Below are 26269 nucleotides of genomic sequence, written 5' to 3'. Positions count from 1 at the left end.
GGGGCTCAGGTCAGGAAGCAGACAGACTGGCTAAACCGACCGTCTGCTAGCTGTCTCACGTTACTGAGGTCAAATAAAATCACATCACATAGACTCTTTCACCTAGATATCATCATATAGAGACTGTGTCTGTAAAAAACAGATATAATACGGATGAACAAATGATAAAACTTGGGCTTCTGAATATTCCTTCCCTTACTCCAAAAGCACTTATTGTTAATGATATGATTACAGATTATAACCTAGATGTGCTGTGTTTGACAGAAACCTGGCTAAAACCAGACGATTACATTACTTTAAATCAGGGTTCACCAATCTCGGTCCTGGAGGGCTGCTGTCCCTGCACAGTTTAGCTCCAACCAGCTCCAACACACCTGTTTGAAAGTTTCTAGTATGCCTAGTGAGACCTTGATTAGCTGGTTCAGGTGTGTTTAATTGGGGTTGGAGCTAAACTCTGCAGGACAGCGGCCCTCCAGGACCGAGATTGGTGAACCCTGCTTTAAATGAGTCCACCCCCCAAGAAAGGCAAAGGGGGAGGTGTTGCTGTAATTATAGTAATATCTTCAGAATTACTGAGAAGTCTTGTTTTAAATATAATTATTTTGAAGTGTTGGTGCTTAATGTAACACTATCAAGTGTAAATGGCGTTGGAGATTTGTGCTAGCTACTGTATACAGGCCACCAGGGCATCATACAGACTATTAAAGAATTTGCTGATTTTCTATCAGAGTTAGTATTGGCTGCAGATAAAGTCCTAATTGTTGGTGATTTTAATATACATGTAGATAACGAAAAAGATGCATTGGGATTGGCATTTAAAGACATTCTGAACTCTATTGGAGTTAGACAACATGTGTCAGGACCTACTCATTGTCGTAATCATACTCTAGATCAAATATTATCACATGGAATCAATGTTGATGCCATTGAAATTCTGCAGCAGAGTGATGACATCTCAGATCAGTATCTAGTCTTGTGTATAGTTAATTTAGCCAAGGCTGCAAAGTCGACTCTGTGTTACAAATACAGTGAGGAAAATAAGTATTTGAACACCCTGCTATTTTGCAAGTTCTCCCACTTGGAAATCATGGAGGGGTCTGAAATTGTCATCGTAGGTGCATGTCCACTGTGAGAGACATAATCTAAAAAAAAAAATCCAGAAATCACAATATAGGATTTTTTAACTATTTATTTGTATGATACAGCTGCAAATAAGTATTTGAACACCTGTCTATCAGCTAGAATTCTGACCCTCAAAGACCTGTTAGTCTGCCTTTAAAATGTCCACCTCCACTCCATTTATTATCCTAAATTAGATGCACCTGTTTGAGGTCGTTAGCTGCATAAAGACACCTGTCCACCCCATACAATCAGTAAGAATCCAACTACTAACATGGCCAAGACCAAAGCGCTGTCCAAAGACACTAGAGACAAAATTGTACACCTCCACAAGGCTGGAAAGGGCTACGGGGAAATTGCCAAGCAGCTTGGTGAAAAAAGGTCCACTGTTGGAGCAATCATTAGAAAATGGAAGAAGCTAAACATGACTGTCAGTCTCCCTCGGACTGGGGCTCCATGCAAGATCTCACCTCGTGGGGTCTCAATGATCCTAAGAAAGGTGAGAAATCAGCCCAGAACTACACGGGAGGAGCTGGTCAATAACCTGAAAAGAGCTGGGACCACCGTTTCCAAGGTTACTGTTGGTAATACACTAAGACGTCATGGTTTGAAATCATGCATGGCACGGAAGGTTCCCCTGCTTAAACCAGCACATGTCAAGGCTCGTCTTAAGTTTGCCAATGACCATTTGGATGATCCAGAGGAGTCATGGGAGAAAGTCATGTGGTCAGATGAGACCAAAATAGAACTTTTTGGTCATAATTCCACTAAACGTGTTTGGAGGAAGAAGAATGATGATGAGTACCATCCCAAGAACACCATCCCTACTGTGAAGGATGGGGGTGGTAGCATCATGCTTTGGGGGTGTTTTTCTGCACATGGGACAGGGCGACTGCACTGTATTAAGGAGAGGATGACCGGGGCCATGTATTGCGAGATTTTGGGGAACAACCTCCTTCCCTCAGTTAGAGCATTGAAGATGGGTCGAGGCTGGGTCTTCCAACATGACAATGACCCGAAGCACACAGCCAGGATAACCAAGGAGTGGCTCTGTAAGAAGCATATCAAGGTTCTGGCGTGGCCTAGCCAGTCTCCAGACCTAAACCCAATAGAGAATCTTTGGAGGGAGCTCAAACTCTGTGTTTCTCAGCGACAGCCCAGAAACCTGACTGATCTAGAGAAGATCTGTGTGGAGGAGTGGGCCAAAATCCCTCCTGCAGTGTGTGCAAACCTGGTGAAAAACTACAGGAACGTTTGACCTCTGTAATTGCAAACAAAGGCTACTGTACCAAATATTAACATTGATTTTCTCAGGTGTTCAAATACTTATTTGCAGCTGTATCATACAAATAAATAGTTAAAAAATCATACATTGTGATTTCTGGATTTTTTTTTTTAGATTATGTCTCTCACAGTGGACATGCACCTACGATGACAATTTCAGACCCCTCCATGATTTCTAAGTGGGAGAACTTGCAAAATAGCAGGGTGTTCAAATACTTATTTTCCTCACTGTATGTTAAACCTATCACTTCTGCCGCTAAAGATTGCTTTATTAATAATATTCCTGATCAGTTTAATCTCCTCAGCATCCCAGATAGCTTAGAAGAACTAGATATTGCGACAAACTTTTAACTCTCTCTTTTCCAGCACTTTAGACACAGTTGTTCCATTGCGCTGAAAGAAGATTAAAGAAAATAGTCCAACGCCCTGGTACAATGAGCACACTTAGGCCCTTAAGAGAGCAGCCAGAAAAATGGAGCGCAACTGGAAGAAAACAAAACTAGAGTTTTTTCACATTTCATGGAAGGAGAGCACGATTGCATACAGTGAGGCCTTAAAAGCTGCTAGATCTGCTTATTTTTCAACCCTATTAAAAGAAAATAAACAAAACCCTAGGTATTTATTTGAAACAGTGGCTAAATCAACAAAAAATAAATCTTCAACCCCAGACGTTTCCAAGCAGCACAGCAGTAATGACTTTATGAACTTCTTTACTAACAAGATTGATAATATCAGGGAGAAAATTATAACTATGCAACCGTCTACTACAGTATCGCATCAGGCAGTGCATTGTAGTCTCCTTGAGGAAAAATTTGATTCATTCATTGCTATAGGAGAGGACTAAGCTATTGAAAGAGATGCTTCCAGAGGTCATAAATCCTCTTCTTAATATCATTAATTCATCTTTGTCATAAGGGTACGTACCTAACACTTTTTGTTAAAATAACGCAACTTGATCCTACAGAATTAGTCAATTAAAGGCTGCTCTCGAATCTACCTTTTCTGTCAAAGATACTAGAAAAGGCGGTATCCTCACAACTATGTTCCTTTTTAGAAAGAAATGATATCTGCAAGGATTTTCAGTCAGGATTTAGACCGTACCATAGTACTGAGACAGCTCTCATTAGTCACAAATGATTTGCTCTTATCATCCGATCATGGTTGTATCTCGCTATTAGTGTTACTTGATCTTAGTGCTGCATTTGATACTATTGACCACAACATTCTTTTAAATAGACTCGAAAATTATGTTGGCATTAGTGGAACTGCATTAGCATGGTTTAAATCACTTATCTGACAGTTATCAGTTTGTAGCAGTAAATGAAGAGATGTCTTATCAATCACAAGTTCAGTATGGTGTACCACAAGGCTCAGTACTAGGACCGTTGCGGTTCACTCTGTACATGCTACCCTTAGGAGATATCATTAGGAAGCATGGCATTAGTTTTCACTGTTATGCTGATGATACTCAGCTCTATATTTCTTCACGCCCTGACAAAACTTACCAATTCACAAAATTAACGGAATGCATAGCTGATATAAAAAATTGGATGACTAGTAATTTCCTACTCTTAATTCTGAAAAAACAGAGATTCTAATTATTGGACAAAACACTTCCTCACATAATAACCTAGAATAATGTCTAACACTTGATGGCTGCTCTGTCAGGAACCTGGGTGTGCTCTTTGATACCAATCTTTCATTTGAAAGTCATGTGTCTAGTATCTGTAAAACCGCATTTTTCCATCTTAAAAATATATCTAAATGATGTCATATGCTCTCGTTGACAGATGCGGAACAATTAGTTAATGCGTTCATGACATCAATGCTAGATTATTGTAATGCTATTATGGGTGGTTGCCCTGCATGCTCAAACAAACTACAGCTGGTCCAAAACGCAGCAGCTAGAGTTCTTACCAGAACCAGAAAGTATGACCATATTAGCCCTGTTCTGTCAACACTGCACTGGCTCCCTATTAAATATTGTATACATTTTAAAATATTGCGGATTACTTACAAAGCACTAAATGGTTTAGCTCCGCAGTACTTGAACGAGCTCTTAACGCATTATAGTCCTTCACGTCTATTGCAATCTCAAAATTCCAGCCAGTTGATAATACCTAGAATATCAAAATCGACTGCTGGCGGTAGATCTTTTTCCTATTTAGCACCAAAACTTTGGAACAATCTTCCTAACATTGTCCGGGAAGCAGACACACTCTGTCAGTTCAAATCTAGACTAAAAACACATCTCTTTGACCTAGCATACACAACACATTATAGACTTCTATAATTCAATGTTAGGCTGCATAGATTAGGTCAGCCAGAACCGGGAACACTTCCCATAAATCTTGATGTACTCATTGCATCATAAGGAAGATGGCGTCTACGCTAATATTAGTCTCTCTGTTTATCCTGAGGTTTACCACAGTCCGCCGGATCCAGGCCATATCCAGATCTGATGAAGGACGCGACGACAACACAGTCCTGAAGTGTCATCTAGTCTCTCCCCTGTGAAGGCCTCCTTCCCTTCCCTTTACCTCTATACAGATAAAAGTATAATTCTGGATAATTCTGGGGATAATTCTGGTTCACATGGCTACGCGACAGCGAAACAAATTCTGTATTATAAATCTTAAGGCCAGACAAGTAGTTTGTTGAGGGTTGGTTTGTAAAGAAGGACTGCATGCCTGCGCACATATATTCAAACGCGCATACCTATAGACTAAACACGTAATATGCATGTGCACACCGTCACAGCGTTCTCAAAGGTTCGCGCTTTTAAAGGTTGCGCAGAGAGAACTTAAGGGTTTTCTGTTAGAACGTTGTGGTGTTAGCAGCCCCTAAGTTAATAACTAATGATCGTTGCGACTGAAGTGAATCAATCAAAACTAACTTTATCTGGACAATAACTTTATTCTAGAGCTGCTGTAAAGCCAAAACAATCTCTGGACTTTAATTTCCTATTATCACTGTAAAGCTGCTTTGGAACAATCTATATTGTTAAAAGCGCTATATAAATTAAGGCGACTTGACAACTAGATTACAGTACCTATAACTCGCTCTAAAAACTACTGCATTACTTATTACTTTCTAATTCCCATATCAACCTTGACCAGTTGAACAATACAAGGATAAAAATGAAACTGCTCTCTAATTCTTTCAAATAAATAATATAAAATTGCATAAATTGTTCTTGAACTGACCAATGTATTTAAATGTATTTGATGTTAAATCCACTATTGTTTTATATAGAATTGTTCTATAGTCTAACAGTATTTCCATCAGAAGTAACTATTTAAATAACAGAAAAATTAAGAGTAATCCCTTACTTTACTTTTTCAAGGAAAAAGTAATTTAATTTTAGTAATTAATTACTTAGTAATGCATTACACCCGACACTGGCAATAACACAACATAAACCCTCGGAAAATAAAATAAGTGTTTTTTTTAAATGGCAAAATAAAAGTGAATTAGATTATTAATTGTACTGACTCACAAAATCATAATTTTCCTTTAATACTAAAGTGGTCCTATTCTCCTACATCCGTTCTGCTTTTATAACCTAAAAACCTTCATTGACAGTGAAATGAAAGACATTATCAAAGTACATAATGCATTAACATACGCAATAAAGGACCATGGGGGGAAAAGTAAATGCACCAGACTTCAATAAGAAAGATTTTACCTTCCAAACGACTATTTAAAAAAAGAAAGAAAACGGATCTACCAGAGGATTCAAGTGCAGCCTAATGTGCAGAGACAACTGGGTCACTCCACAAACATGGTGCCATTTGTGTCTGTCATGTGTGGGGGGAAATATGTATTTGTACTTATAAATAAATGAACAAACAAACAAATATAAATTATATACATATATAAAATAATCCATTGATTTCCACAAAAAGGTGAAACTCTGTGACTGTGGTAGAATAAAAAAATTGCTTTGGTTCCTTTTTCCAACCAGCCCAACATTTGCTCAACCAATTGTGTGAACTTGGGACGAGACTATCTGTTACAACAGCCAAATGGCAGATGCATTGAGTGTTTGGAAAACAAATATTTTTGAGACTCTTTTTGGTGTCGCTAGAGGCCCAGATATGACACTTTAGTTTGGGGATGCACCAATAACACACTTTCTAGAACGAGGCCGAAACATATCATTTAATTTTTGGTACTCACCAATACCGATACCTGTTTTTCAACGCATTTGTAATTTATAAATATATTAGGTAGAGAAACCAAATAATATGAATCATATTCTCGATTTGTGTAGCAAATATATATTTCCTTATTTTCATGCTTAAATATGCCTGTTAAAATGTACAGTATTGTACAAGCTTCTGTTACTTTCACTGTTCATTCATTGCTCGGTCTATATAACACAGTACATATTTAGAGCTGATTCAGCAGGGCTCAATGCTAAGGATTTTTTCTACTGGCCTGGTTGGGTCAGTGGTTAAAATTTTTAAATACCAGTGAAATTAGGCTGCTGTCCCTTTAAGACCAAATGCACAGTTCAAATATACTGTTACACATGCGTTTTATTTCTTAACTGTTTACGTTCACTTAAGACATAACCAACTGTTTACACTAGGATACTCGCAAAGACGGGCATGCTGACATAATTTTGTGTGAATTTGCGCACAGTAAACTTCTTGTCCTGTAATAATGTAGGGAACCACTCGTTAAACATAAATCACGTAACAGCGCAAGTTTCACTTAAATATACGATTACGTTTTGCACGCGTCTGTGCTGCTATAGGCATAAATATTTCATTTGTTTACCATAATTTTACTTCGATTCATTTACTTCATAGACATCCTTCTCTGATATATCCATTCTGCTCTCTGTTTGCTCTGTTGTCTGTGTTTCTTTGTCACAAGCACCATACTGCACGCGCTGTGGGGTTTTGGTTGTTGTACCAGAGCGTTTTACTGAGTACAAGTACACGAGCGCAGTCTCTTGCATCCCTACTCCAGAATTTAATTAAAGCTCAAGTCTCATGAATGATGACCAACAAGCATTCAATAAAAAAAATAAAGCACCACCTGTGTCTAATGCATGTCTGTCACATAAACCATCACATTAAGACAAGTCATTGGGTGAACAGCAGTTCTAATTCCCTGAATTGGGGGGAGAAGCAGTGAATAAGAGAGCATTTGGGAAATGTGTCGGTGTTATTTCAAGGTCAGTGAGGAGTAGAAGATGAAATACAGAAGTAACCATGTCTTTGTGAACATAAATATCTAGAGACTCATTATCTCCAGGCATATACCGCAGGGAATGAATCTCTCTTCTTCAACAAACACACACAAAGCATTCCATCATACCTTGTTCCCCTAATGTATACAATCACGCACACACAGGCTTAAACATAATGTGTCACATTTTTCATTGGAACCTCTGTTGTATTTCTATTCCCTATTTTCTCTATCACTCCATTATAATAAACTCTTTTACAGTTGGGAATGGAACAAACCAGATTTTGAATCAATCCTATACATTTTAATAATATATATAAAAAAACACTTATAGACCTAGTTTCACAGACAAGGTTTAGATTAAGCCTGGATTAGACTTTAGTTCAATTAGGACATTAAGTAGCATTTATAAACATGCCTTCGAAAAAAAACAAAAAACATTACTGGTGTGCATCTTGAAATAAAACAATGGCATTGACATATTTTCAGGTATGTCAGTGCAAGTTGCTATCAGTTAAAACCGTTCAAACATGCATTATGGGGATACAGTATGTAAACCAATGACTCCCAAGTTGTGGTTAGGTTTAATTTGGGATAGACAGCATGAGAAAAAACAAACAAACAAACAAAAAACTAAAAAACCTGTAGCTAACCACCTAATCATGACTAGTTAGGATAGAAATAGGCTTATCCATTTTAAAGATATCTATACATTTTATGTTGGACACATATGTTATTTCTGAGGGTCAATTACAAATATGTGTCTAAAATTGGGGGGGGGGGACAAATCTTTCAACACACATATATTTGTTTTCATATTGAATTAAAATGGTTTTGACAACTCATTTTTCACCTAAACAAACCTCATATCATTAAAATACCAAATCATCTGCTTCTTGCAGCTTCTTGACCTTGATACACACTCATCAAGGTCTGCAATATAAATCTAAAGAAATTAAAGATTAGATTTTTCCTTTCCACAATTTCATTTTTTAATGAGGCCTTTTGTGAATGGGTATTCAACACATTGTAATGGATTGTAATTGGATTTTTAATGCATATTTGAATTCATTAATAGATCCAGACAAAATATAATTGACCTATGAAATATCAAGCTTACAGTAGCACCTTTGGCAGACCCTTAAACTATGCCTGCTATTTAAATGACTGTCGCAGACCTCGGATGTGACAAGACAAATTGCGTTGTGACAGGAAACACATGGGCTTTTATAGGAAATATATGAAATGGTTTTGGTCACATGGCTGTGCAATGTCCATGTCTATAAGAGGAAAGCAAATTGCACTTGTCATACAACCCAATAAATTATGGCACAGAGCTGGATCAGATCCAATCCCATTGGCTAGAATGAGGAATAGGGGTGTAGCCAGTAATATTAACCCAAACTGTAGCTCTGCAAGACATTCTGTACCACAGCATCAGAGCGTAGGGGTGTTAAATGACTGAACATCTCAAGATGCATCTGATAAACATACCATTGCCTTTAGCAATTATAGCAAACATCAAATTTGGCAAATTTGGGATATGATGAATGAAAGGCAAATCGCACTGAACAATTTCCTCTTGGCATTTTAATTAGTCTTGTGATAGCATCGCTAATTTGAATGGGGAGGCAGTGTCTCGTGAAATTAGTTTTTGTAGCGGGTGGGTGTGCAACCACTGGTGACCAAAAGCACCGTTTGAGCCCTGCGACCCAGGACAAATCAGCCAGAACCTCATTAGGCCACCTAGGACCAGAAAGTGTCATGTGGACAATGGCATGTGGTGCAGAGATTTGGTGGTTATGAATGTCAATCAAAGCTGGGCCCGGTATATTTGACCCCAAAACATATTAAATTATATCATGTCATTCCAAACCTGCAAGATTTTCCTCCTTTCTATGGAACACGAAAGGTAATTTCTTTTAAGAACATTTTGTTCCTTATAATGAAAGTGAATGGAGACTGGGACTTTAAAGGAACAGTTCACCCAAAAGTTAAAATTCAGTCATCATTTATTCACCCTCATGTCATTCCAAACCCATAAGGCTTTAATTTATCTTCGAAACACAATTGAAGATTTTAATGAATCCCAAGAGATTTCTGTTCCTCCATTGAAAATCCATTCCACTAAAACTTAAGCTTAAAAAATTCCATAAAGTTATTTTAAAAGCAATCCATATAAATAAAGCCGTTTAATCCAAGTCCTCTGAAGGACAATCATTTTATGATGAAGAGATTCAATTTAGGGTTTTATTCACATCAAATATGGTCAATGGCAGATCAACTGTACTTTTTGAATGTGCAAAAAACAGCAGCAACAACAACTCCTCCTCCTCTCTGGTTTTTGCTCAAACATGCTTGCATGACATGCAAAATAATGCTTCACGATACTACCATTTAATATAACGGTTTACTATTTTAATATATTTTAAAATGTCTTTTTTTTCTTTGATGCAAAGCGGAATTTTCAGCAGCATTGTCACACGGTCCTTCAGAAATCATTCTATGCTGATTTAGTGCTCAAAAAACATATTATCAATGTTGAAAACAGTTGTGCTACTTGGAGAATCCTGAAAAAAAGAATCGCTATTTCCACCACAATGAGTAAAACGTTCAAAAGAACAGCATTTATTTGAAATTAAAAACATTTATTAAGATACAAAGATTTCTATTACACATTTGATCAAGTTAATGCCAAGAAATCTAGATATTCATACTTTGTATGCACATTTCATCATGTTCCTGAAACGCAAGGACGAAGACTTGGAATAAAGGATGATACTTGTGATCCTTTTATGATTTTATTTTTGTCAGCAAAGACCTCCTGCATTTACTTTCTTTATGGAAAAGAGTGGCCAGGACAGTCTTCTGAAATGCAGCATTTTGTGTTGCACAAACTGTAAGAATAAAAGTCATACAGGTTTGGAATGACATGAGGGTGGGTAAATATTAACAGAATTTTCAATTTTCGCCAAAAGACATGCGTTTTAAAACTCAAAGCAGCAGCACTTTTCCCATTTTCCCTCTAACAGAGATTCAGTATCCTTCAGGAATAAACCAGTTCTGTGCCCAAGCTTTGAGTATCTGAGCAACAGCATGAAAGGGAGTGTATAATAAAAAAAAAGTGTGACACTGTTTATGCCTCAGGCCCAGCTCTCCTGTGTCCACATCATAAGGTGTAAGAGCTCATGCTCAGGCTGATAAAGCATTCTGCTGCGACCACCGCTTGACTGACAGCATCCTTAAGCCTTTCGTTAGTTTAGTTTCACCAAGAATATAGTTAACAAGGAGTTTCCAAAAGGTCAAACAAATTCTCAAACAGTTCACTTCTCTAAAAATACAGTCACTCCTCATTATAATCGCTAAAATGGGTTCTTGACGTACATTGTTCAGCGGTGTAATTTGGAGTAATGAATAATTTAATTTAATTCTTTTATAGTTAATTACAATGACTTTTGTTCAATGAATTACAACTTTCATTATTCGCATTGTGTGATTTCTGAAACATGATTTGATTATATAAACAAACAGAAAGCACAAAAATAATCCATTCTGAAATAAAATTGAGAAGAATAATTGTGTATTAGTCACGAGCATGGCATTATTGGGTTATTTCCGTAATAGCAGGTTGCATGCCACCATGCAGATCATGAATGAAGGCAATTACTGAATTAATGATTTGTAAGACTTCATTACAACACAGCAAGACAGAGTAATTCTGCAACCTGTCAAATGGCAACAATAGGTACGATTACAGACACAGTGGCACAATGTTTATATATATATATATTTATTTATTTATTAATTAATATGAAATGCTTTGAGATTACCATATTTCTGAGCTTGACTAGTTTATTCAAACTTCACTACCACAGTGTTGATGTAAAAAAGAAAGAAACTGTTCTATGACACATATGCAACATTTATATATTTTTTAATATAATTTATCCGTTTAATATTTTATTTTAATAAAATAAAATAAATGTTTTTTTTAAGTCCCCTATGCTCAATACAGTAAAAATAGTAATATTGTGAAACACTATTTTTAATATATTGTATTCCTGCGATGGCAAAGCTCACATGATCTTTCAAAGTCACTTAGATTGAATTCAAGGTGCTGTAAACTTTTTACCACTTCCCTAGGAATCGTACCCACGACCTAGACGTTGTTAGTGCCATGCTCTACTCTTTGAGCTAGAGGGAAGCATCTAATTTTGAACCTTACAAATTAAAAAGACAGTATATCTGGCTTGGGTGAGGACATCTGACAATATAGCATCAAAAGCAAGGCAGGCTATAGCATACATATATTAGGGCTGTCAAGCGATTAATTAATAACACTATATGGCGATTAATCAATCTAATAAATCGCACATTAAATTTGGCTGAGAATTTACTCCCAAAAGATCATTTAAAGTCATTACTGAGTTAAATGAGAAAAGCATCAAATAGACATGACAAAAAGTAGCTTACGATTTTTTTTTTGTGTGTGTGGATTTAACATCGAATTAATTACACACACTTTTAGGCTTCAACAGCCATGAGGGTGAGTAATGACGACAATTTACATTTTTCGGTGAACTATAGCTTTAATGGTTTTTTTTTTCATAAAAATGAAATTATTTCTTAATGAAATGATACTCTAAATAAGACACTAAAACTGCCAGTAGGTGGTGTTAAATGTCTAAATGAGTAATTCATTGAGTCATTCATTAATTTGAGTCATTTAAACGGCTGATTCATTCAGGAATGAAAAACATGGATCTTTATGAATGGGCCACTGAATTATCGCATTGAATTATTATATAGTTGCTCGGAGACGCACAACAGTTCTGCCCTGGCTTTATATGTAATATTTTCATTAGCAAAACTGAGCAAAAGCAGACAATATTGTGTCTTAAATATAACACAGTATTAACTTATTTATTGAACTGTTGTATAAAATCAATAACACATTTGCACTTGTGCTGTTCGGGACAAAAATATCACTTTTTATCACTCGTTACTCTTGTGATATTGCTTAACTATATTATGATATAAATGAGACTAAAATTATATATAAAATATGCTAGCCTGCCCTGCATTCAATGCTGTATTGACAGATGTCCTCACCCAGGGCATTCACATATTTTGTACAATCCAATACTTCAGCAGAGACTGTAAAAATAAGTGAACTCTGACAAATCTGCTCAGCACTTCTCCAACTGTCAGCCCCTCTTTCTCTGGCACTGACTAATCAAATGAGCTAAACTGTTTGTTTCACTGGCATGAAGGATCCAGCCTCTGGGCAGTCTTTGTTCCCTGGAGACTAGAGCAGATCAATCCAATCCCACACTCAGTATAGATTTAGACAGCAGGACATTTCAGGGCCTATCCTATCCGTTACCTAACAAGCCTATTAATTTGCATGAGCACTTTCTGCACTTGGCACTGGCAGCATTATGACTCTAACCGAAGTGATATTTCTCATCATATTGGACTACTTGCCAAGCAGAATTATTGGCTTTGGATCATATTGGTTGCAATTTGTTCTCCATTTCAGCACAGAATATTACGGCAAGTTTAGAGCAGACGTTGTGGCTGATATAGGACTGCACTAATCTCTGCAAAGCAGATCCTTCTGGCTTAAAATAAAAAAGTGAAGTATTTAGAGTGGAACAGGGCTGAATTTATATCTGAAGGCCTGGCAAAGAGATGGAGGAAATTGTCAAGTTTCTATAATGGTAGAAATTTACAAATGTTTCAGCAAACTTATAGCCTGGAAATCCAGACCTAAATCTGAAAGATTAATGGTCGGCCAGCTTGAGGGGCGGCACCAAGCATGCATTTGAAAATCTCACTGCACGCAATTGGATAACACTACGACCAATCACAAGCCCCATACCTTAGCTACCAGCGGAGCTAACTGGTAGATTAGACTCTTGCCGTATCCGGTCGGCAAAACAGCAAAAACGCCCTTCTTGCAAAGGAAGGATTCAAGCGGCGTCTTCTATTCCTCTTTTAGATAAAAAGCCAAGTCTAACTCGTTCATTGTAGCGGCCAAAGCCATTTCAAACAACTGGTGTTCATCCATAGCCATCTTGCAATGTTTACTAATGACTTCGACGTCACAGTGTTGTTGTCATCTCGCCTCTGGCCCGCCTATATCAGATAACCCGATGTGATTGGTGCAGCTCGGAGATAAGGGCATATTTAATGAGCATCATTACTCGACGCCAGAGTAAACTCGCTGAGCAAATTTCCAGGATAACAAACTTATTCAACAAACAAACACTTTCCTATGACACACTGGATCTTTGAATCTATGATAAGTGATGTAGCACAGTTATCTTTTGTGCTTAGAAGTACATTATAGTATTCATCAGATAATAATTTCCACTACTTTAGCATCTCAACGCCCATCCAGTGAATTAAAGGGATAGTTCACCCAAAAATTTTAATTCTGTCATTTACTCACCCTTAAGTTATTCCATACTATGGAAGTCAATGGGGTCCATCAATGGGGTTTGGTTATCCATATTCTTTAAATTATCTTCTTTTGTGTTCAGCAGAAGAAATCAATTAATAGAGGTATGGAACTTAAGTACAAAAGTAAATTATTTTCATTATTGGATGAATAATGGATGATTATTTTCATTTTTGGATGAACTATCCCTTTACGAATTTATCAAAGGAATACAAATACGTAGTTGAAATAAAATTCCTTAAAGGGATCGCTCAAATACTATCAACTCAGTCAGTCGCTTGCCATTTCAAACCTATATGACTTATTCAATATTTTGTCAATGATATGATGCTCATTTTAACAAAATTCAAGTCAATCCTGCATGACTTGAGGAAACTATATCATAGAGAGAAGCCCTGCGGACCATTAGTTCAAGTCTGTAAAATGCCATGTGGTGTAACTCCCCAAAAATCTTATATTTGTGAGAAATCATTAAAAGTGTTTAAAAGGTATAATTTGTTTAAAATGTAAGAAACTTTTTTAAAATAATGATTAAGGCGTGTAGTGTTATTTTAGTACCAAATACTTTTATAGTTTTATTTGGTCATTTTTATTCGATTTTCTCCATTTGTCTTGTAGTTTTTATTAATTTTTATTTCTGTTTTAATTTGTTATTTTAGTACATCAAGTTAAACTAAATGAAAATGAGATAGGTTGCCTTGGCAACTAGCTGAAAAAAAAAAAATATATAAAACATTTAAACTTATTTTATTTCAGTTAACATTTATTTTATTTAAAGTAAAAGTTTTTTAATGGTTTATGGTTTTAGTTTCTGTTAACTATGAAACACTCATGTATTCAAGGTGTAAAGAATGGTTTGGAGGGAGCATGAAGAATCATTAACACACATGAATTGACACCTCTGAGTGCAGACCTTAAATTCATTGAAAGTCTTTGGGATGTCCTAGAGGAGACTTTACAGAGAGTTGCATTGTCAATACAAGATCTCGACCAAAAACTGATGCACCTCTTGATGGAAATAAATGTTGTGATGTTATTTCCATCAAGAGGAGCCGGATTAATCTTGACATTGTCATCCTGGAATATGGTCATGATGTGTCTTCCTACATGGCTGTTTAAGAAAAGAAAAGCTACACACTCCATCAATTAGGGTTAGAGGAACTGTTACCAAACAAATGACATGCTAGAATCTTAAGCATTTTGCCTATTTAAATCCAAACAGTGACTTTTTCTGCCAGGCCGTGCATTTCACAATATTACTGGTTTTGATCAAATAAATGCAGCTATGGTGAGCATAAGATACTTCTTTCATAAAATTTGTAAAAAAAAAAAAAAAAAGACCCAAAACTTTTGAATGATGATGTAAGATGTTTGAATGTATACTACTTTATTAAGTAATAGAATAGCATGTGTATATAATTTAGGATAATAGGATCAATCAAAAAAACTCAGGGGAGTGCTGTAAGCATATATGCATGTACTTATGATAGTATTTTTTTATGTTGATTGCTTTTTAAACGATTGTAAATGTTGCTTTCATATTTTGCATCTTGGAGCATGCAGTGAATCTCTCTCCTGTGCTGGTAAGCTATGTCCTGTTGATGAAAACGCTTCTCAAACAGAGCTGTCTTGTAGTTCAGCCTCCTGGGACAGTATCAGCGGGGCTCGAGCCATCTGTGTTTATTGTGGCTGTGCGTTTAACCTGAGAGGGCAGGGGTAACACTGACGCTCTCTGTAAAAACCACAGGTCCTGGGAAGAGAGCAAGAAGTAATCTGATAGCAGCACAGGCCGAACGGATGGATGCAGAATTGATGCGGGGGATTGCTCTGTGGTCCTTGTGCTTTCCCGATGAGACGAAAGACTAAACTAGTATTTATTCCCTTAAAAAGCAGCGAAAGTCCATCCATGTTTTTGTTTTAATGCATCTTGTGTCTTTATAAGCATAAAATCAGCATGTTCTGACAAAAGAATTGTTTATTAAAGGTTAGTGAGTCTGAAAATTTGCCAATGGATTACTTATAGTAGTCTCTACCTATTATGATAGTAGAAAATATGCTAACATCAACAAGATCACAATGTTAACTCAAACTCAATGAACCTTTGAAATTTGGTGTCTATACACCAAGCATAAGCATATAAGACATGTCTTATATGCTTATGCTTGGTGTATAGACACCAAATTTCAAGATTGGGCATCAGTTAAAGATTGATTGATCAGTAAAAAAGATTTTTTACAGATTGGGCATCAGTGTGTAGTACAGATGTTAATTCAGGGAGGCAGACATGAATACTTGAAGATTTGACACTGTCATTCAATCATTATGGCTGCCCATGCATGGGCAGCCATAATGATTGAATGACAGTGTCAAATCTTCAAGTATTCATGTCTGCCTCCCTGAATTAACATCTGTACTACACACTGATGCCCAATCTGTACACAAGTATAAATATGGTTTGGCAACACCAATATTTCAATTAACTCTCTGTGAACTTCCTGCTTCATGACCAGGCAAAAATAAATAAATAGTAGAACTATGCCGATATTCAATTTCTTGCCAATACCAATAAGCATTTTCATGTTATGGTCTCTGTAAAGATAAAACACTACAAACTAAAATCAATCATGTATCAACATTATCATGTACAAGATGAAAAATGAATGGTAACAATATATTGTGAATCCCTAACACAATGTCTAGATTTATTCATGATTATAGTTTTTTTAAAACAGTGTATATCATAAAATAAACTGTAATTGTTCAATTCTGATCGAATTCATTATTCATCAAGATTATTAAGATTCACCAAGGATACTATCATTCAAAAGTTATAGGTCAGTACATTTTTTTCAAAAGGAATATTTCTATTCAGCAAAGATGCATCAATTGATCATAAGTAACAATAAAGACATCTACACTGTTACAATTTTATTTATTTTTTTCAAATAAATTCAGTTTTAAAAATTATGTACCACAGTTTTAACAAAATATTAAGCAGCACAACCGTTTTCAACATACAAAATGTTTTTGAGCACCAAATCAGCATGATAGGATCATGTGACACTGAAGATGTAATTTGTAATGATATTCTTAAAATTCTGCTTTGCATCACAGAAATCAATTACATTTTTGGAATATTTTCAGATAGAAAATAGCTATTTTAAATTGTAATATTATTTCACAATATTACTGTTTTTACTGCATTTATGATCAAATATACAGAGACTCACTATGTGAGACTTTTAGAAGACATTTTAAAAAAAAATCTTAGAGCCCAAACTTTTAAACAGTAGTGTATGTTCAACTTGAATCAGGATCCTTCCAATGCCACTACACTCCCAACACAAATTCAGAAACTTCCCCTATCCGTGATGTGTAACAGAAGGCTTTTCAGAGTACCATGAACCAAAGTGAAACCCTAAGGCTAATAAGTGATCTTCTAAGCCTATCACTGTCCAACTCTTTCTTTACCCATCGTTCACTGCTCAATATTACCTGCTGGGCTCTAAATACAGAGGGGTGATGATGGAGCGTCTGACAGCACATATCTGTGGCTAACTGCGCTCTGATGTGCTGTGATTAGCGCTGAAGGTTAGTGTGTTTGAGCGGGATGTGACCGGAGATGGGGTCACTGAAGCTGAGCTCTGTGCTGGAGGGCAATGTGTTATTTCTGTGACATGGGTAATGAGGACGAGGTGCATGCCAATATAGAGTTCTTTTTGAGGTAAATGGGAAATGCTGAATTTCTAACTGAATATTTCTCAGCATCGCTTAGAGGTCGTACTTGAATATGGGAACAAATTAAATTATAACATTAAGAATTTAAAGGGATAGTTCACCTAAAAATAAATATTCTGTCATCATTTACTCCCTCTCATTCCAAACCTGTATTACTTTCTTTCTCCTGCTGAACACAAAAGATGATATTTTGAAGAATGTTGGTAACTGTCTTGAAAACACAATAGCCCTATTCGGACGGGACTAGTTTAACATGGAGAGGTGGGGCAATGTAATTTTACCACAGGATGTCTGTAATAATAATGGAATAAGAAATGAAATAATAATAAGAAATCTCAGTAAAACTATAGAAGAAGTGGGAGGGGTAACTCAGTTTACGCATCGCCGTCACCACCCTGTCAACATGTGCATATTACGTTGCTTCCTGATATCATGTGCGCACTATATATAACCTATATTTGTATATCTAAAACAGTTATGTCCGGTCGGATGTCTTAAATAAATTCAGATTGTATTATGTTGGTAATAGGCACATATCTAACGCTAAAAGAAGTTTTGTGCCTCTAAAAAGTGCTTTCGACCTTCTTTTTGATCTGAATAGTACAGGTGAAACTTAGAATATCGTGCAAAAGTACATTTATTTCAGTAATTCAACTTAAAAGGTGAAACTAATATATTATATAAACTCATTACATGCAAAGTGAGATATTTCAAGCCTTTATTTGTTATAATTTTGATGATTATGGCTTACAGCTTTTGAAAGAGATTTTGAATTTGGGGATTTCATAATCTGTAAGCCTTAATCATCAAAATTATAACAAATAAAGGCTTGAAATATCTCACTTTGCATGTAATGAGTCTTTATAATATATTAGTTTCACCTTTTAAGTTGAATTACTGAAATAAATGAACTTTTGCATTCTAATGATATTTTAAGATATATTCATGATATTCAAATTTTTCAAGTTTCACCTGTATGTGGTTTTGCCACAGACTTGTCCCACTGTCTAGAACAGAACAATGCTTTTTCAAGCGCCTCCATACACAAAAAAACCCACAGAAAATTACTTTTAAACATGAAATGACGGAATAATTACGTACATATTTACAGCGGGTCTATTCGCACGGGATTAGTATTACCTGAGGTACTTTTTTCCAGGCCTTTTTACTGAAGGTAAAAGTCGCCATAATCTTTACTGACATTGCCCGTAATGATTACTGAGATGCACATTCGGACGGGACTAAAATCCCTGAGCAGCTCTGGTAATTATTACTTTACCTCACCTCTCCATGTTAAACTAGTCCCGTCCGAATAGGGCTTAAGACATTTCCCAAATGGACCCCATTGATATTGACTGTATGGACAAAAAAAATACACATTTTTCAAAATACAATGTGTGTTCCAAAAAAGAAAAAACGTCAGGTGCATTCTTTGAAAAAATCACGTGTGTGTGTGTGCCATGGAAAAAAATGGGTAACACTTTATTTTGGTGGTCCACTTTAGACATTCTCCTAACTATAATTAACTTTGCAACTACAGCTACCAGTCATTAGTGTTACCTGTCTGCTTAATATCTGCTAACACTTTAAGTAACTTTGCAACTACGTCAACTTATTCTACTAACCTTACAGTCTACTTATACTCTAATAATAGTTAGTTGACATACTATACCTATAAGTAACTTGGCAACTACACTACAGTACAGTACGTGTATGTCTAAAGTGGACCATCGAAATAAAGTGTAACCCAAAAAATTACATGCATGTTTGGCATACAACAGGATATAAGGATATAATTAAATTATGTGAAATATTCCTTTGATTCCTTTCTTTATCCTGTACATTATTTCTTCAATATTTTTAAGCTTTATGCACAGAAGCTTTTGCAAAAACAGCCCTTATATTGAATGAAACTATTGACTGTGACTGCGCAGCGGGGAAGTGACAAATCCTATCAAACCCCAAACACACATTTCATTACTTCTTAAATGGATCTTTCTTTGACCTTTTCAGAATCTAATGGAAACATACATGGGGAACATCAGATCAGCTGGCTTTCTTACACATGAAACACAGCAAGTAACTTTCTTATTCTGTTCTTATTTGCAGTAGAATAGAATATGACGATAATTTGCACAGTGTCCATGCAAAACTGGTTTCAAGGACACTACTACATGGATACTGAGGTGTTCTGAGTGATTTGTTCATGTTGCTATGTGGTTGCCAGGGTGTTCTGGGTCATTGCTTGGGCATATCCACATGGCTGCTTACTGGTCCAATCCCAAGTCTCTATTCTGGTCTCCAGATAACGCTCACTCAATTTAAAGTCTATGACATTTTTTTAGTTGTCTAGTTGGGAAAGTAATAGTCAAGTTAGTTTATTTATTTATAGAGCACAAGTTTAACACAACCATAGTTGACCCAAAGGGCTTTACAATACAATAAATATGAATCAAAATTTAATAGTATATACACACATACATACACTCTTCACAACAAGCCACAGGATTTCAAATGTCATACATGTCCATAGCACTAATGGAATGAGCACCGAATTTCTAGCAACGGGAATTTTTTTGGACCACAATGATTTTGGAGGGCCGAAATCACTGACTGAACCTGTGACTTTCTTTAGCGGTTCTCCAGAACCTGTTAGCGTCTAACTTACGCATGCAATGTAGATAAGCTACAACAAATAAACATGTCACCTGTGTGAACACTCGTACTGGCTTGATAATATTACTTTTTTGATTTTAAAATGTGCCTATTATGCCATTTTAAAGGTTCCTAATTTTGATCTCCTGAATTAGGTTTACATGCATCCAAGATCAAAAAATAATTTCTCTCATAATATACTTTGCAGCATCCCCTCTTTTCTCACAATGTCTGAAAGAGTTTGATAAAAGATTTGGTCTCTCTAAACACCTCCTTTCAAAGAGCCTACTCTGCTCTGATTGGTCAGATGGCCAGGTCTGTTGTGATTGGTCTACCGCTTACTGCGCGTGTCGGAAACAAAACGCCTATTACCATATCTGAATTTCAGCTTCTTATGCATCCTCAGCACTTGAATACACAGTGATACGAACAGTAACGATGGTTCATTTTGATTAGAAACAGTCTCAGCTTTCAAAAGGTCAGTCCTATCACAAAATTCTAACAATAAATACCCTTTTGACGCTCTTTAATGTGACATGACACTATAGCCGCCTCAGTTCAAGCATGAACTGATCATCTCTTACACTTTACCACTAGTAAAAGCACAAAACAAACATGAAAGAATATCACAAGATATATTTTAAGAAAAAGTACGAAATGTATAATGTCTCATGTAAGCAGGTTTACAGAAAGTGCATGAGTCCACGTTACAATTTAGAGTGATCTGTTATCAGAGGTAAATAAGTTATGCATTTCAGAAATGTACAAATACAAAGTCACAGTTAGCTAAAAATGTAATAATTTAAGGCAGAAACAATGAGCTCATTGAAGTAATGAATACTGATTGTCATAATTATTTGTTAACAAACAAGTGTTTCAACCATGGATTGACAGTAAAAACACTTGAGAGGAGAATGTGCAAAACATACGCACTATATTACACATTCATTATATTTTACTTAACCTGTTAGTGATGTTTATTATTTTAAAGAATGTTTGAATAAATCTTTTACAAAAACAAGTTATTACAGCCACCAATTAAATGTTGTATTTCATCAACCAATTAGAGTAGGAACATCATTATATAATCAATAAGTTTAAACTGCCTTATGAGTAATGTAAATGTTTGTCAAGAACTATTTTTTTGTTAATTAAATAAGTTTGATTAATGAATTGATTATAACAATTTATTATCAGCTAAACAAAAACTTATTTTGTCTACAGTCAATGCCAATGGGGTCCAGGGATGTTTTGGATCCCACTGACTTTAACTGTATGGACAAAAACAGTTGAAACATTTGTTCTGGATAAGAAAGTAAGGCATACAGGTTTGGAATGACACGAGGGCAAGTGTTTTAGGTTGACATATAACATGCACCATCACTACTAAAAATACTAGTATAGTCAGAATTTCTAAAACCAAAGTGTGAAAACGCAAGTGAAGCCTGAGCTGACATGGAACAGGAAGATATCATGTCTTCCAGATAAAAAAATGAATAAAGAAAAGTAAAGAATGTTTCAACTGCAAACCTAGAGCACTCATCTAACAGGAAGAGCACTGACAGAAGTGTCAAAACTGTCTCCAAATCCAGTAAGAAACAATCTTTTTGACAACAAGCCTCTATTATCTGCCTAACCTGTGATAAGACAGTTTGCCAGCATGGAGCCTGTATCACATTTTGCAGCTCCGAGTTGGAAATGAAGCCTATTTTATTGACAGCGGTGCAGTTTTGTTGAACTAAAAATGAACTGCACATGTTTTTATGGACCCGTATGAAGGAAAAACTTTATGGAAAGAATTTAATATTTGTGAAAACTGCACTATCACACTTTCCTTTAAAGCATCTGATAGAGGAAGCGTCCTTTCAATTGCATCGTGGTTCTATTCTTGGAGCACAATTTAAACCTGAATCAGCTATTTGTATTTATTGATTTTTAATGTACTCGACATGGTCACACTGAATGTTTTAGGCTGCATTACAGTCTGCCTGTGGTTTTGAACTATCTGAGGTTGGAAGGCTAAATGATTCCCCTTTCATCTCCTCCTTTCATGATGACCCTGAGCCTTAAATACACACACAAACCCCAATCAACAGAGGCAGCAATTCAATTTCTCCACAAGGAGCCTTCTTAAAAGAGATGAGATTTTTCTTATTAACATCCAATAGTAAATCATCAGTCTGACCACAAACAATACGGCCTGATTCACCTTACTGTGACTACTCATTACTTGTCTTATTATTAGTGTCATAACCTTTGTCAACCATCATTTTCACTTTTGCTGTTCTGCTGCTAAAAGTGTTCACGATGTAGGGGGAATTTAAAAAAAAAAAATAGGCCTAAAAAAGTAAATATAATGAAGCCAAACTGATGCAAAATGTATAAGTGTAGGTTATTAAGTGTAGTAAGAAACCATTTGACTGAAATGTCAATGGATATGAATTCCAAAAATGTGAAATGTCTTAAAAGATTGCAAATACAAATTACAAATTGTGTCATGAATCAAATTTAATCAATTAAAAAAAAGAAGAAGAAAGAATTACACCAAAACTAATTAATTAAAACTAAATCCACAAAATGATCCCATGATGGGAACCGTTAGTGGTTCAACGGATCACAAAACTCACGGTTCGGATCATATTATGGTTTTTAAGTCACAGATCAGATCTTTTTTTGGATCAGCAAGAAAAAAAAAATTGGGGGGTGGGGTAATTTAGCTTTCCATTTATTACTTAAAGGTGTGGTATAATGCCCCTTTTTACAATATGTAAAATAAGTGTCTGTTGTCCCCAGAGTGTATGTGATGTTTTAGCTCAAAATACCCCACAGATAATTTTGTACAGCATGTTAAAATTGTGCCTTTTTGAGGGGCAGTAAAAACGTGTCGTTTCGTGTGTGTCCCTTTAAATGCAAATGAGCTGATGCTCCCGGCACAGAGGGCGGAGCTTCAAGAGCTTGTGTGTGAGCGTGTGTGTGTGTGTGTGTGTGTGTCTGTCTGTTAATTAATCTTTGTTTAAGCTGTGTTTTGTTGTTTAATTAACATGACAGACAACAGCTGGTATTTGTAGATTGCTGTCACTTTAAGACCCCATGCACGCACAGATCCAGTATAATGATACACATCCGATTTCTTTCTCAACTCGTTCACTTAAAGGCACAATATTGTACGTTTTCGCCGCCAGAGGTCGCATTTTCAAAACAATAACAAAGGTGAAGATTGATGATGCTATGAAGGAGAGTGGAACAATGGGAGATGTCATTTTCACTATCCAGAGATGTATGGAATTCACGAATCATGTTCACGGATGAGGTAAATTAGTTTTTGTATTACCTGTACATTTGATCACACTATTTTATGTCATCGTAATGAATTAGCTGCAAGGAACGTGAAATGTAATTCTATTTTAGCCTGTTACTGATATGTGACTATTTGTCAAATGATTTGGTTGGTTAATGCTGCGCAGTTTTACGTGTTTAAAACAATCGTACTAAAAGTAAAATTGAACGAACCCACAGTATTTGCAAGTAATGGCTAAATATTTTTGCGCAACACATACTGTATTTTAGTTTCACTGCCATAGTCTTGGTCACCAGACATGATAAAAAGCGTTACTGTGATAAAACCCTGTGCACCTAGACTCCAGAGTTGCAGTGCAACCAGGGAATCCCTTTGGACTTTGAGATTTTCACAAGTGCTTCCCAGTTTTGTAAGTCTGCAAAATGCTTTAGATGGTCAGAACGTGGGCAGACTGTAGGCGGTCTGTCTGAGACTGTGTTGGTTATCAGTATAGAAATTAAATGTCTTGGAATTTTTCATAATCTATTATTGGTATTCTTCATCCAAGTTCTAACATCTGAACAACTAGTTCTTCTAAAGACAAAATGGGGTCATTTAGCATGAAGTGAAAACATTTGTAGTACTGTACCTCTCTCTGTTCACTGCAGATCTTGCAAAGCCATTGAGCCCTTTTTTGACTGCCTGGTGTCTCGATTCCGCATTTGGTGCACACCTTCTGCAACACAAACATGCATAGGTATAGAACAGGTCAAACAAACACAACCTGATAACTATTGTAAAATAAGAATACATTATTTTAAGAAAAAAAAAAGTTTTTTATGGGAAAATGGCTACTGTCACTAGTAGAAAGGGGCACTAGTTAACGGACTGTGTTTGGAGTGAAGTGAAAAGGTTATTGTTAGCGCTGTCTGAGTGCAGTGAAGCTCCGGCCTCAATGATTATAGAGAAGAGTTGGCACTGCTTTTGGTACCAGCACAGTGCTAGTTTTAGACTGCTTTTATTAACCTTTGTTTGAAACAAGGTCTTAGACACGTTATTTGCACATCCCAATTTTAAATCCCCCATCTTGCACGCCAACTACTGCTTCCGTGTCCCAGCCCGGTGTGATTCTCCTAATGACTAATTGGGTCCCTATCACAATATATTAAAATACTTTTTTTTTAAGAGAACAGTGGTGGACGAAGTACACAAGTACAGACACCCTAACATACTCCAGAAAAAGTATCAAGTACTCCTTTTCAATTTTACTCTAACAAAAGTACTTGATTATTAATATACCCAAGTAATAATAGTAAAAAGTACTGATTAATAAATGTTTATTTATTTTGCAATTTTATATACACCATCCTACTGCTGAAAATATGTGTGGGGGGAGGAGGGTTTATAATGTAGTAGACAGACAGATAGAGCTCAGTCTGACATCATTATGAATTAAGTAGCCAGCACTAGTCATTGATGTCCTCATTGATTATGCAGACACATAATATGTATTGATCTGCCAGTAAGAAAACGTTTTATTTTATCACCAGAACTTGTCACACTGATAACTACTACTGATAATTCAAGTGAGCAAACAAGAGAAAAAAAATAAAAATAAATACACCATATAGTATATAAAAACGAGGAAAAACAAAATGTGTGTAAATGTGTTGACAAACACAGAATACAAAAACGTAACAAAGGGCAAAATGTATAACATTTTAAGACGAACACTATGCAAACATACCAGTTTTTCATCATTTGAAGCTACTACGGGATGGGCATTCATTTGAATTATTTTAACATTATGTTTAGTTTTTACCAAAAATCTTCCCCATTCGGACGGTAATACACACATGTGGACAGAAAACGTGCATGAGTCCGCATTACAATATCAGAGGTAAATGTCTACGTTATGTATTTCAGAAAAGTACATATACAAATCACAGTTAGCTAAAAAATGTATTCATTTAAACAATGTAATACTTTAAGGCAGAAATAATGAGCTCATTGAAGTAATACTTGTTTGTTAACAAATGATTATGACATACAGGTCATATGCTCCGAGTAGCATAAACCTGTATGAATTTCTTTCTTCTGCTGTTCAGCAAGATCTTGTGTTCACAAGATATTTTGAAGAATGTTGTTAACCAGTCAGTTGATGGACCACATTGACTTCCATAGTATCTTTGTTTTTATTACTATGGAAATCAATGGGATCTATCAACAGTTTGGTTAACAACATTCTTCAAAATATCTTCTTTTGTGTTCAGCAGAAGAAAGAAATTCATACAGGTTTGAAACAACCTGAGGGTAAGTAAATAATGACAGAATTTAAATTTTTAAGTGAACTATTCCTTTAACAATTCAGTGAATTATTAAAGGGGTGGTATAATGCCAGAAAGTCAGAAAGATCGAGAGACTCAAGAAGAAGTGACAACATGTAGAATGCAACAGGACGTTTCTGAATGGTTAGTTGAAGAATTTATGTAGCTTATGTGTAATTATCTTCTAGTCATTGATTA

General features: G+C 35.9%; 1 protein-coding gene across 3 annotated transcripts in view; it reads right to left on the bottom strand.

The window, feature by feature from the left end:
* The window catches only part of doc2b (double C2-like domains, beta), a 223447-nt gene that overhangs the window by 179309 nt on the left and 17869 nt on the right, over positions 1–26269 (bottom strand). For 2 of the 3 annotated variants that reach the window (XM_084113642.1, XM_084113641.1), the window contains exon 5: positions 24394–24480. In XM_084113642.1, coding sequence (XP_083969768.1) covers positions 24394–24480 — 87 coding nt within the window. The remainder of the gene's footprint in view (positions 1–24393; positions 24481–26269) is intronic. The other variant, XM_084113643.1, reaches the window with a different exon arrangement.

This window comes from Abramis brama (assembly GCF_963993115.1).
Source record: "Abramis brama genome assembly, chromosome: 5".
Lineage (NCBI taxonomy): Eukaryota > Metazoa > Chordata > Actinopteri > Cypriniformes > Leuciscidae > Abramis > Abramis brama.
This window is presented reverse-complemented; position numbering and strand designations above follow the sequence as displayed.